Here is a 14,181-nt window from a genome sequence, read left to right on the forward strand (position 1 = left end):
ATCGGTTACGACAGTTTGGCGACTCCGCTGGGGACTCTAGTCAACCTAAGTCGATTATATGTTGTCTCTATAATTAGAAATTGAGAATCCAATTTTATTTAATTTTTGATTCTTTTTATTTCCTTCAATTATTTTTTTATCTTTTATTATTTTTTATATCCTTATATATTAATGTTTATAAACCCAAAAACCCTAATCCCTATTTCCTTCAAACGAATCAGAACACTCAATACTCCAAGTATCGGCACATTTATACAACCTATAATATCATTTTGTACCTATAATATTTAATAAAAATATCGATATTTATCAACTACCTAGAATATCACTTTCTACCTGTAATCGATCTCAAATGCTTCTTTACTTTGAAAACCCCAAACAACACATAAAAACCCAAACAACACATAAAAACCCTATTTTCGATTACTGTAATAATAAAAACTAGGGTTTCGACAATGTACTTTTCGATTCAACTGCAGCAACAAACAAACAAACAAACTTCGCTTTAGAAACGCCTTCTGAAATGCAACAACAATTACATTTCGATTTCAAAAACTCGTCCATGTTCTATATATTTTCAGAGGAAATTTAGCTATGCCCTTTATATTTTCACCGGATATGTTATTTATATTTAATCGATACAATTACCCAAGTGTCGATACTTTTATGTCAGGTGCCAAAACTTTCAATAGGATATTTACCTATTTCTTTGAAAGTATCGATAATTTATTACGTGTACTTATTAAAGTATCGACACTTTTAACATATCCGGTAGTGCTTTACCAGTTTTTTCACTTCGAGACCGGTTTTGTCATATTTTTACATGTTATATTGTTATGAATAAATACATTTTTATAAAGTATCGACACTTTATAGACGCTATTACTGCTTATCTTTTAAATTCCAAAAGTGTCGATATTTATATTAAAATATTGACACTTTCAACCTATTCGGTAGTGCTTTATCGGTTTTGTCATTTCGAGACCGGTTTTGTCATTTTTTTACCTGTTATATTATTATGGATCGATACATTTTTATAAAGTATCGATACTTTATAGGCGCTATTACTTTTTCTCTTTTAAATTCCAAAAGTGTCGATACATATATTAAAGTATCGATACTTTCAACATATCTGGTAGCGTTTTTCCGGTTTTATCATTTTGAGACCGATTTTGTCATTTTTTTTACCTGTTATATTGTTATGGATCGATACATTTTTATAAAATATCGACACTTTATAGGCGCTATTACTTTTTCTCTTTTAAATTTTAAAAGTGTCGATACTTATTTCAATTTAATCTTTTAAATTCCAAAAGTGTCTATACTTATTTCAATCTAATCGATACTTTCAACATATCCGGTAGCGCTTTACCGGTTTTGTCATTTCGAGACCGATTTTGTCATATTTTTATATGTTATATGGATATGGATCGATACTTTTTTATTTGTATCAACACAAACCGACAAGCTAAGTTTGTCTGTTGCCAAATTTTTTAATATTTCTTCATGATTTCTACCTACAACATTATTATTACTCAATATTTCCGATAACGCTAAATCAAATTTATTAAATATCTTTTAATGCATCTGATAACGCCGTATATTAAACATATATTAATCCGCATTTAATGAGAGAACCCCATTTCAAATAAAGTTGGAATCTGGAGAAAATAAAAAAGGACGTGAACTCAATTAACTTGAAAAAAATTATTCGACCCGATTAGATGAGTACTCACCCTAACAGGGAATAGGCTTTATCGGTCCATAACAGACGATTAGGGCTTGGAACCAGGGTCATCATTTCCGTCTCTTTTCTTCCTTCTTCGCCGTTTCTCCCTACACACACTCCACTTTTGCAAAAGGCCGAACTCAAAGTCATAATGGAAGACAAAACTGAGAAGTTCAAGGTACGCTCAAAATCCACGCTTACTTGAAAATACCTTTGTTTTTAGTTGATTTTCTTAAAAATAATTTGTACGAGTAATTCCAGAAGGAAAGGAACAGTTCGTTTGATTGGTAGTTGTTTATAATGCAGATAATATTGGGGTCGTCTTCCATAACCCGTCGTACAATATTAGCTGAAATGGGATATGAGTTCACACTCATGGTAAATTTCACTATTACTAGGAAATTTTAATTTAAATGTTTATATTTTAAGGAAAAGAAGTTTCAGTTTTGTTGGTTTTCTCTGCAGAGTGCGGATATTGACGAGAAGGCTACCAGAAAGGAGAAGCCGGAGGAGTTGGTCATGGCTCTGGCTGAAGCAAAGGTTCTCTTCTTACTTAATTTTGCACTGCTTATTTGGAATGATTGTTTTCCCCCCTCTTTACTGTGCTTTCTTAGGGTTAATATTGTAAAACTGGAGGGAATTTTTCAAGTTTCTTTTGTCGATTATCAAAACTAAGAGCAATCAGCGATCAAGCTCAAGAGAGCTGGTAAATCTGTTTCATTATCAGTGGTGCCAATATTGCAACTTAAGTTTAATAGGCTGCTTAGTTTGAAACACATTCCTCTCAGAAAAATCCGGGTTTAGATCCGTGGTAGCTGTATTACAAAATAATAAAAATGAAGTATGCCTCATCAAGGGACCTAGACTGATCACGTTTACCACAGCATACGTTTTCAGACTTTAGCCTTTGTATATTCCCTCTTCAGATCATTTATAGGCAGTCTTTCTTATTCATTGTTTCAACAACTTCTGTTGCCTGCTGCCTGGTACTGTGTTCGTATATTCCGTTGCTTAGGCATAGCTGGGTTGAAAATTTTCAGGCAGATGCTATCTTACAGAGGCTACCCATTGGTGATTATGTAAAGGAAGCTGAGCCAACATTACTGATTACTTCTGATCAAGTAAAAATCTATTCCTTGGATATGCTTTAAAGTTCCCTTAATGTTTAATTATGCCATACAGCCTTTGTTGCATGTGCCAACCTTCTCTTGTAAATGTTATTTGGCTGTTTGGAAGAAAGTTGATGCTTAAAACATATATTGGTGAATCAGTTTCCATCTTCAACCTTTAATGAGTTTCTTTTAATTTAATGCTTCCGTAAGTAGATGTTGTAATGGATTTGTTCCGTTTTATATTTAGTGTGAAGTCTTTTGACTGTAATTTTTCAATACCTTTTAAGGGTCCATAGTCTCACAATTATTCAGATTTACTGTCTCCTCCAGGTAGAAGTTCTTTCTCTTTTTAGGAACCAATTTGTCCTAAGATACACATGACTGCTGGGCCGGCTTATCTTCCACTGATTATTTTTGTTTGCGGAAATCATATATGGCAATTGGTGATAAGTGTTGGCACATTTAACATTTTTCATGTTTTAGGAAACATAACTCTTCTACTTCTATATCTCACTGTTCTTGTTAAATGGTCTGAAGGTGGTGGTCTATGAAGGTGTTATAAGGGAAAAACCAGCCAATGCAGATGAAGCACGTAAATTTTTAAAAGGTTTGTCTTAATATTATCGATCCAGTTCTTACTGTTTTACTCTTTTAGAGCTTTAACGATTAACCATTATGCAGGCTATTCGGGTGGGTATGCTGCAACAGTGGGATCTGTTCTAATTACAAACCTTAAAACTGGATTCAGAAAAGGCGAATGGGATAGAGTGGAGGTATTAATTGCTTTCATTCTTGATTTGGATTTGCTAAACAAGAAATCTTACCACTTGCTTGAATTAACAGACTTTTACAATGTTAATGAATGGGGAGTATCACAGCAACATAAACTTATGATTTGGTGGCATGCAATTTAATTAAGTATTTATGTTCTTTCCTGGCTGTGTCAAGTACCTACTGAAGACATTTATACTATAAAAACCATCCAAGGATTGACAAAAATGACGACTTCCGTACTCGGATTATTCTCCCAAAGCTGCCAAAACCCAAAGTCAATGAATTTAAAACAATATTCTCCCAAATTACTCAACCAAATTAACTGCCACATATACTATTAGAAAGATCTTGATGAGTCCGTTCTATAGGCAACCACAATGTTGCTGGAAAGTCACTGAAATTTGTCTGAGTTTTGTGTTCGGTGTCTTTTAAGAACCCTAGAGCATACAGTAACACTGTTTTCAAGTCTAAACGTTACATTGCAAATAGAAAATAGATGAAAAGGTTTTGGTTTGGACCCCACTCATTCCAATTTCCTTTCATTCCTTGGGGGGGGGGGGTGTGGTGGCTATATAGTTCAGCTTTCTTAGTCAAATTATCCTAAAGCAACCAATGGTAACCGCATAATATGAAATAGTAAGGAAGGACATATTTTACTCTACCTACTTTATGCATGTTTCTGTCACCATGTTCATCTTGTTCCCTAAGGGGTAAAAAACAGTTGTTATCGAGATCTGCGCTGTGTGTGCATTGGAAGCTGCCTGGAAATATGCCAAGTACTTAAACAGTGATAAAAGCATGTTGATAATGTGGCTTAACACTTTGTTTTATTGTTATAATTTTTCATGTCGTGCAGATATATTTCAATCAAATACCAGATGAAATCATTGAGGAATTGGTAAGTTCTTTTTTTTTCTTTTGATAAATTTCCCGTCCTTTTGCTAATGGCCGGGGGGAGGTATTTCATTGTTTCTTTACTTGATCAGATTGAGGAAGGGAATGTATTACATGTTGCTGGAGGACTGTTGATTGAAAATCCTTTGATGAGGCCATATATTAAACAAGTGGTTAGTTTTATTATTTATGTGAATCTATAGTTTACATTGGTCTAAGATGTTTGGATTGTAAAATTTGCGGCAAGAACTTGTAAATATGCTTCTTGCTCCATATCTTCTAGGCAAATTCAACACATGATTACAGATAAACATTTTCCAAAACATATGTTAGTCGGCTTACCTACACGGGTATGTTTCGTCCTAGATTTTGATGCATTTGAAGGGTTTGTTGGGGGCATTGTATCCCCATGTCTGTATACGGATATGCCCCGAACGCGGATGTTGACGAATCCAATGTGAAGAGCATCTTTTAGTGTGGAAACTTTTGGGCTTTCACTATGCTAAAAACATTTTTATTTTCTCTGGACATAAGAGGTAGATAAGATGTGGTATTGGTATTTTTGCTTTGCAGGTAGGGACGATAGACAGTGTGATGGGATTGCCGAAAGCTCTGACGGGTAAACTCATAAAGGAAGCTCTCTAGGATCCGCACCATTTGATTCCCATTGTTACAACTTCATTCACATGTATTGTCTTAAAATTGGATCACTTTTTTAAGTGTCCTTTTATACTAATATTTGACTGGTTCATAGTGCCAACCAAAGTTGTCCATAGCCAAAATCATCGTCAAAAGCTAGTTATAGACTATAGCTAGGGTTGTAAATGAGATGAGAGTTGTTCAAATTTAACTCTGTTAAGATTTGGTTGACACTCGAATTAAATGGATTCGATTTTTGTTCTTAATGAATCAAAATGAATTATTTAATATTTAATTTAAAAATCTCTCAAGCAACCCAAAAAGAAATAATATATTAAACTTTTATTTTTTAAAATTAAATTAGTAATTATATAAAGGTTTGTTCTTAATTAAATGTATTATATGTATGCATTAATAACATAAAATTTTAGAGTGGGCACAATAAATAAATTTATTGATGTTTGAATTTGAGTTTGAGTGAATTAAATTTAAGAATAATTGGAGTACAAATTTTTTTAAATTTGAATCAAATTTTACTTTAGATTCAAATCAAATTTGATAATTTTAAGTTCATAAAATTTTTAGATAAATAAATTTAATTTTAAAATTTTCAAGTTAAATAAAAATCAATGATATTCTAATTTAACTCAACCATCAATTTTGCAAATTCAAGAGAAATGATTAATGGAGCGTGGTCAATGGCCGGCTAGATTTTATCAAACCAAATGATCTCATCTAGAATGAATTTAATATATTTTTATCTAACCAATTGAATTTGAACTTTGAAAAGTTCAGAAATGAATTGATTTCAATAAAAAAACGATTTTGTACGTAATTGAAAATGCAATAAAAATATAATTTTTAAATTACATTGAAATTAAAATTATTGTTTTTATTATATTTAAAATTAACATTATTTAATTTTAAATTAAATTATCACACAGCATAGTAATCTTAACAATAAACAAAAATCATTCGAAGCCACGAAATTTCACATTGATGTAAACAATAAATTCTGGAAAAATAATATTTTTCAGCAGGAAGAAAACAAAAACTTCAAGAATAGCAGCCACACGAGTCTTAACAATGACGAAATCTGAAAATTTTCTCCTTCAAGATCAAGAATCACTCTTCTTGATCACTCTTTAGCCTTTAGATTAGATTCCCATTTCCCACCTCTATTTCTTTTTCTCGAGAAAGTAAAAAGTTTGAAACTTTCCACAACATTATTAACACTTTCCTGTTATTTAAAGTTTAATCCTTTGGGGTCTGTCGTCAGTCAGTCCTAAAAACACACCTACTACCACTCTCACGTGACTACCATATCCCGGTTCATTTCCGTTAACGGATACGGCCGCCAGTACCATGAACCAAGGGAGTGTAGCCACCGCCAATGGTGGATCGGGAACGGACTCAGTCGGTGTTCAGATCCAACAATCCCGAAGGCTCCCGGATTTCCTTCAAAGCGTTAATCTCAAGTACGTTAAACTGGGCTACCACTACCTGATTTCCAATCTTTTGACCCTCTGTTTCGTCCCTCTGATCGCTGCGATAGCGATCCAAGTTTCACAAATGAATCTCGATGATTTACGCCACTTATGGCTTCACCTTCAATACAATCTAGTCAGCATCATCATCTGCTCTGCTATTCTAGTCTTCGGGTTAACCGTCTTCATCATGACCCGACCCCGACCCGTCTACCTCGTCGATTACTCTTGTTACCGTCCTCCCGACCATCTTAAAGCTCCATATAGTAGTTTCTTGGAGCACTCGAGGCTGACCGGTGATTTTGATGAATCGTCCCTCGAGTTCCAGCGCAAGATTTTGGAGCGCTCGGGACTGGGGGAAGACACTTATGTGCCTCAAGCAATGCATAATATTCCCCCGACGCCGTCTATGGCGGCTGCTAGGGAAGAAGCCGAGGAGGTTATGTATGGGGCTTTAGATATTCTGTTCCGGAACACGAATGTTAACCCCAAGGATATCGGTATCCTTGTCGTGAATTGTAGTTTGTTTAATCCGACACCGTCCTTGTCCGCGATGATTGTGAACAAGTATAAGCTAAGGGGAAATATTAGGAGTTTTAATCTAGGTGGGATGGGGTGTAGTGCTGGTGTTATTGCTGTTGATCTTGCTAAAGACATGTTGCAGGTGCATAGGAATACTTATGCTGTTGTTGTTAGTACTGAGAATATTACTCAGAATTGGTATTTTGGGAATAAGAAGTCCATGTTGATACCCAATTGTTTGTTTCGGGTTGGGGGGTCCGCGGTTCTGCTTTCGAACAAGTCAAACGATCGGAGGCGAGCTAAGTATAAGCTCATTCATGTGGTGAGGACTCATAAAGGAGCAGACGATAAGGCGTTCAGATGCGTGTATCAGGAACAGGATGATGCGGGGAAGACCGGTGTTTCGTTGTCTAAAGATTTGATGGCAATCGCTGGAGGTGCGCTTAAGACGAATATCACGACCTTGGGTCCTCTCGTGTTACCGATCAGCGAGCAGCTTTTGTTCTTCGCAATGTTGTTGGTGAAGAAATTGTTCAACGCAGGTGTCAAACCTTATATTCCAGATTTCAAATTGGCATTTGATCATTTCTGTATACATGCTGGTGGGAGGGCTGTGATTGATGAGCTGGAGAAGAACCTGCAGCTGCTACCGATACATGTGGAGGCTTCTAGAATGACTCTCCATCGTTTCGGAAACACTTCTTCGAGCTCCATTTGGTATGAATTGGCGTACATAGAGGCTAAAGGGAGGATTCGGAACCGCAACCGTGTGTGGCAAATTGCATTCGGAAGTGGCTTCAAATGTAATAGTGCAGTCTGGCAAGCACTTCGGAATGTAAAGCCTTCGGTTAATGGTCCCTGGGAAGATTGCATTGATAAGTATCCTGTGAAATTAAGCACCTAGCCGGTAACATTTCGAGTATTTCATCGGGGGGGGGGGGGGAACATTCCTTGCATTGATAAGTATCCTGTGAAATTAAGCACCTAGCCGGTAACATTTCGAGTATTTCATCGGGGGGGGGGGGGAACATTCCTTTATCTGCCTATTGATGTGTAGTTCCTGCATGTCTGTAGTTGTTGCTCATTTTGCACTATAATTATCAAATGTATTTCATTGTTAAAGGAGATCATTGATGTATAATACCTTTATGGTTTGAAAAAGGACCACAATGGCAATAATTGATTAGTGATGCTTTGCTCTCCTGCTGCTCAAAACATGTATTCGTTTCGAAGCAATGAAGAGTGAGATACCCATGTTATTCGAACTCGATGTAATGTCTAGCAATAACAAGTGATGTAAATCCAAGGCAGGCAGAATAGATGCTGCTGGCCAGAACTGCTTTCAAGGCCAAAGAAAGATGATCATAAACCGAAAAAATTACAGCTAATGAACTCTGAGAGATCATTTCAAGGCCAGGAATTGGATTCTTCTGTAGTAAAAACCAGAAAGAAAAGGGAGAAGAAAAGCTTATCCGAAAGACTGTTGGATTTCTTCAAGTGTTTTGCCTATGTCTCGGGGACCCAAAGAGACACAAATATGATACTGAACGCACTTATGAGCATGTACATCGTAAAGGTTCCTGTTGAAGGTGAAGGGAGCTTCAGTTAATTCTCAATACTAGTAGCTTACCTCCTATTGGGGTCTCCGTGGAAGTTCAATAATATTTGTATTGTGTTTGTGTTCGTGTTCGTGTAATTTTCGTATCGTGTTTGTGTTTGTGTTTGTATCATTTGGTGCACACATACCTCCACTGCTCCAGCCCAAAAGCAGGTTGGCAGTCATTGTAACCAGCCACGCAGAGAGCTAGTTGGAAAGTGTGGCTATGCTTCCTCCAAGACCCTTTATATTTACTGGAAGAATCTGCAATGGGCAAATAAGCATGCAAAGGTTTAAAGTGAGATCATGGTGGACAAATCATTTTGTTAAGATGAAGCTTATTTTGTACTAGAATCAAACGAGCTCGAGGGATCAATACCTCCGACATTATAATCCAAGGAATAGGCCCCATTCCCAGAGAGAGTAATCACCAGTGCCTGGAAAAGATGGACCACTTAGACAATTGCCTCTTAACAACATCAGTACCAGAAAAAAGGAAAAGTAACATACCACAACTCCAACTACTGACAATATGCCCGTAATGTTATAAAGGCTAGAATCACTTGCTACCACATCCTGGATCAATCATCAAAATGGTGACAATTTAGGTTCTTATCGGGTCTAATATACTCAAACTCGAGTCTGAGTAACATAGATTGAATCATGTATGAATTTCGGTTTGTGCTGGGGTATTGTCAACAGAAGAATTCACCATATTATTACCTTTAAAAAGAACGAGACAACAACTGGGAGGCTGAGAGTTGTTCCAAAAGTGGAGACCTGGCAGAAGTTAAAGGGAAACTATAATTCTTTTGATGTTAGCAAACTAAGGGGCGAGTGACATAGATATCCATACGGTTATGCACTTTATGAGTAAAATTAAAATTACAATAAGCAGGAGCCGACGCCCTGTTTTGTCCACCAACCATGTGGTTACAGCAGTAACAATGACCAAACCACATCATAGTTCCGACATTCACTATATTTCGGATTCAGAAGTTCGTTGTTGTGAGCCAAAAATTTCGATGAAAAGAAAAAAAAAGGCTGGTGGTACTTGTTCAAGCTATACCTTAATGGCGTACTGTGTAACAGGCTTAAGCTTACCAACACGGGGAAATTGGTCCATTACAGTTTATGGGTTTTTTTTTTAGCTCAAAAGGACAAGTAGAAGTTTACTTTTGGATATACGACATTTTCTACAGTAACTTAGAATTTGTCAAGTTGAGATGACGAGTTTAAAACAAAATTATTCGAATTTTTTTACCTTGATGTGATAAATTTTAATAAAAAATATATTTTATTAGAATTCACTATCTCGAAGTGATGAGTTTATATAAAAAATATTTTTTATTAGAATTCATCAGCTCAACGTGTCGAGTTCTAACATCACTGTGGCAATTGTCCTCTCCAAAATAAAAAGTCAAATGCCCTAATGGGTTAAACAAAAAACCCGCTTGCCGTAATGGGAAAAAAACCTACCAACACTAATGATTAAAGGCTATAATGTGTAAACAAGCTTAAGCTTACCAGCAGCTTCGAAAATGGTACTGGAATAGAATAGAACACCATTAATGCCTAATAGTTGTTGCAGCATAACAAGTCCGATTCCGACCTGAAAGACATCGGTCCGTCAAAACACGTAATGGTGTGGTTGTTACCTAGGCCGAGTCATGTTATTCAATTAAAAATACCATCAATGGAAACCAATATCTCCTCTTTCTCTGCGAACTGAATTGTACTTCTTTTAGTTGTTGAAGCTACAGATCTCTGTGAATTTAGAACAGAACGATGCATACAAATGAATCATAGTTTTGAAACCAAGTTGAAAGACGTGCAAATAAAGAACAAGCTGTCTAACTGCTTACTATTACCTTGATTTCATTCACTTCGATAGAAATATCAGTATCGAAACCTCTGAGAACCTGCAAAGAAGCTTCGAAATCTTCGGTCATTCCCATTTTCGCCTAAAAATCAGGAAAGGGAACTTGAATAAGATGATCATGACTGAGTAATAAAAACCTGGTAACCTACTTCTCAAGCTTACCTGCCATCGCGGAGATTCCGGAATGAAAAATAGACCTGGTATCAAAACTATACAAGGAATAATTCCTGCCAAAGAAGATTAGCCATTTGATCCCTGCCAAAGGATGCTGCAAATGTTTTTCAACAAATGATGATGCAGTCATGAGAATGACGACGTCCGATGATTACCGAGAACTGCAAGTATCCTCCATTCCACAAAAAGTCCCAGCAAATAGGCCAACATTGTTCCAATTGTGACAGACAACTACATAACATAACATGCATATCTTCAACAAGTGAATATTTTCAATTATTCATCAACACTCATGGTGAACAGATCAAGAGCCAACCTGATTCACTGAACCCAAGCTCCCCTCAAGTTTTCAGGTGCTATCTCAGCTATATACACAGGCACCTGTACATGCAAAACACAATCAATACTCTCAGCAATGCTATGCTACAGAATTCGACTCTTAATTACTCGAGCATAGTTCGTGGTTACCGTATACGAGATTATTCCCATACCGTAACCCTCCAACAATCTTCCCATGTAAAGAAAAGATGCATCCAGGAAAATGCAGCAAGCTTTATTGTATAGGCTTAAACAATCAAGTTTGGATAATATAATCATTAGGAACTCACTCTTGCAAATGATATAGCAAGCCATCCAATTATATTAGGAATAGCAGCAATCATCAAAGACTAAAATGAAAAATCAAGAAACTGAACTTAGTAAATCCAAATCGAAACAAAATTCAAAACTGTGAAGATAAATCAGTGATGGGATTACCCCTTTTCTCCCTATATGCTCTGCTATCTGACCACTGGCTATTGCTCCAACCATGGCACCCACATTTGATAAAGAACCAAATACAGAATACTGTCCCCCCAAAATAGGACTTATTAGCTGAGTCAACTCACCAAACCACTAAAAAAGGTTATAAATTTGTATGTACCTCTGAGACTGTTAATCCAAGGTCCTTGATGATTGCAGATTGTGTAGGAGAAGAGTACCCACACTACAAACCAACGAAACACAGTTCATAATCTCTCTCTTAAAAAAAACCCAGTTCAGAACTTCCGTTCTTTCATTTTAAAATGATAGTAAACTCGAAATCTAAATCAGTGAAAAATGAAGTTTTTACAGTGAAACCGAATAGGATAGGACCCAAAGCCACAATCAAAACGCAGGCTAAAACAGAGATTGAGCTATCACGAATAGCTTGGTATGAACCCAGCATACTTGAGCCCATCCTGGAACCCATTCGGTACCAGCTTCCAGTATGCAGAAATGGCTTCTTTAGATCCATCCCATCTTCACAATCATCCCTGGAACTCATTTTTTTTTCTTTCTCAATGAACAAAAGCTCTTTGATCACCCAGAGAGAATATAAGCAGAGTTCTTATAAAAGCAAAAGTTTTTTGCTTTTATAAAGCTCAACACTTTATTGATGTCCGGTTAAGATTTTTGTTTTTCTAGAAAAGAAATCATCGTGCAGGCAGTAGGAAGAAATGGTTTTTCTTCTCTTTTCCTATGGGAATCGCTTGCAGACATTGATTGCCTGAGGAGCTGTTTGATTGGAACAACTACCAGTCCTCGCTGTTAAACCGACCAACAGGAGTTTGGCAGTTGGCATTGTGGGGGCAAAACGGGTGAAATCTAGGTCGTCATCCGGGCGACTACTAGGTCGTCATGTTTTTCCGGCGAGCTATGAGAGAGATTATATGTGCCATGCACGTTCCAACACGCTGGGCATCCGAGGTCATCCGAACGAGCTATGCGAGAGCATCCGAGGCCATCCAACCGTGGGCATCCGACCAAGGTCATCCGAGCGAACTATGCGAGGGCAAGAGGAATCACGCGAGGAGCAGGAGAGAGTGCATGACGACGCATGACGACCTATGCTTGGGGACGTGCATGGCTTGCCACGTAGTAGATCGCCCGGAAGGCATGGCGACTTACGACCAACACTGTGGATTTCACCCTATTTGAACAATTAATCTTTGGAGAGTATTATCTCGTGAAATAATTTGTTCGAGAACACTATCTCGAGAGTTTAACCCATTTTGTGAGGTAAGCAAAAAGTTATGCAAAAAATTCTAAAAAATTAAAATAATAATTTTTTTTATATATTATTCAAATAGTGAAAATGTAAAGAAAAAAAGTTATGCAAAAAACTCTAAAGTATTTTTGTTTCATATTAACTAAATTATACATTTAAGTCGTGAGCTTGTAGTCCCCTCACATAGTGATCTCTGAAATTTGTGTCCCTCAGGCTCAGGCCCTTAAACTTATATTCTATTAGATATATTAATTTCATTTTTTTATAACCTTTTTATCATTTGTTTTTCTTATTTTATAATATTAATAAAATTTAAAATAATTTTTAAAATAAATAAATAAATCCTTATTATAAACCATTATTTTTTAGATAAATTATACAAATAGTTCCTCAATTATAGAATTGCACAAACCAAATGACTAGAGTGATAAAAGAATTGTTGTTGTTCTTTGATGTCCTGAGTTCGAGCACCAGAAATATCTAATATATGAACGTTCAATGTTAAATAACTAAATCTTGTACTTACCCCAGAATAATAATAAAATATTAAATTATGTGATTATGAAAAATTATAAAATGATAACCAAAAGTTACATGTCAATTTTTGTTGTTGTTAAAAAGTATCTATTGATACTATAGTTAATAAAATTAATATAATAATAGATTAGCCCTCAACTTCTATACTTTATTTAAATTTGATCTTAATTCTAAAAAATTTCCCTCAATATTTTAATATTCTATCAATTTAATTTCTACGAACCTATTTTCAGTCCTCATCGCCATCATCCACCATTCAACCTTGAAACCAAAAAGTTTTGAAGAAATGGAAGTCTCTCACTCGTGTTCATCGAGTCTTAATTAATGGTACGAAAGCTTGAGAAAGATAAACCAAAGGAAATAATTTTCCCTCTCATTTTGATAAAAAGCAAATATAGATGAAATTTGGTGTTAACCCCCTAAAACACCCATTTTTCATTTTATTAAATGCGTTTTGAAATTTCAAAATTTGTCATATCGAAAGCTCAAATTATGTCCATCTTAATCAAGACTAAACAAACAAAAATATTTATACATGTTCAATACAAAAATTTTAATTTATCATAATTTATCATAATTTTACTGATTATTTGTAATTAAATTCAACATAATACTTTATTTTAATAGATTTAGATAAATTAATATTATATTTATAATTTATATTTTTTAATTATGTTAAATGTATTTCATTTATTTATTTTATTATTATCTTAAAATTTTTCTTGGTCAATTTAAACTCTTTATTAGTAAAATAGACAATGAAATTTGAGTTAAGAAAATCTTTGGTCATGAGATTTTTTCCTTT

The 14,181-nt window shown here is 35.5% G+C and overlaps 2 protein-coding genes and 1 pseudogene across 2 annotated transcripts; 2 read left to right on the top strand and 1 right to left on the bottom strand.

The window, feature by feature from the left end:
• Positions 1-1,740: 1,740 nt before the first annotated feature.
• On the top strand, positions 1,741-5,387 carry LOC120191271 (7-methyl-GTP pyrophosphatase-like). Its single transcript, XM_039194252.1, has 9 exons — positions 1,741-1,907; positions 2,036-2,107; positions 2,195-2,269; positions 2,770-2,850; positions 3,379-3,448; positions 3,523-3,614; positions 4,472-4,513; positions 4,602-4,682; positions 5,083-5,387. Exons 1-9 carry the CDS (start codon positions 1,881-1,883, stop codon positions 5,152-5,154), a joined length of 612 nt encoding a protein of 203 aa, XP_039050183.1. The 5' UTR covers positions 1,741-1,880; the 3' UTR covers positions 5,155-5,387.
• A 925-nt stretch (positions 5,388-6,312) lies between these two features.
• On the top strand, positions 6,313-8,108 carry LOC120191270 (3-ketoacyl-CoA synthase 4). Its single transcript, XM_039194251.1, has one exon. It carries the CDS (start codon positions 6,514-6,516, stop codon positions 8,059-8,061), a length of 1,548 nt encoding a protein of 515 aa, XP_039050182.1. The 5' UTR covers positions 6,313-6,513; the 3' UTR covers positions 8,062-8,108.
• Positions 8,109-8,625: 517 nt separating this feature from the next.
• Positions 8,626-12,180, bottom strand: LOC120191307 (annotated as a pseudogene).
• Positions 12,181-14,181: the final 2,001 nt, after the last annotated feature.

Source organism: Hibiscus syriacus, unplaced genomic scaffold, assembly GCF_006381635.1.
Source record: "Hibiscus syriacus cultivar Baekdansim isolate YM2019G1 unplaced genomic scaffold, ASM638163v2 tig00116965_pilon, whole genome shotgun sequence".
Taxonomy (NCBI): Eukaryota; Viridiplantae; Streptophyta; class Magnoliopsida; order Malvales; family Malvaceae; genus Hibiscus; species Hibiscus syriacus.

What these genes read in the sequence shown, in the direction of transcription:
- LOC120191270 (XM_039194251.1), top strand. Translation starts at nt 6,514, where the DNA reads ATGAACCAAGGGAGTGTAGCCACCGCCAATGGTGGATCGGGAACGGAC.
- LOC120191271 (XM_039194252.1), top strand. Translation starts at nt 1,881, where the DNA reads ATGGAAGACAAAACTGAGAAGTTCAAG. An exon ending in AGCACGTAAATTTTTAAAAG is followed by an intron (nt 3,449 to 3,522) that starts GTTTGTCTTAAT and finishes ACCATTATGCAG; the next exon opens with GCTATTCGGGTGGGTATGCT. An exon ending in GGCCATATATTAAACAAGTG is followed by an intron (nt 4,683 to 5,082) that starts GTTAGTTTTATT and finishes TTTGCTTTGCAG; the next exon opens with GTAGGGACGATAGACAGTGT.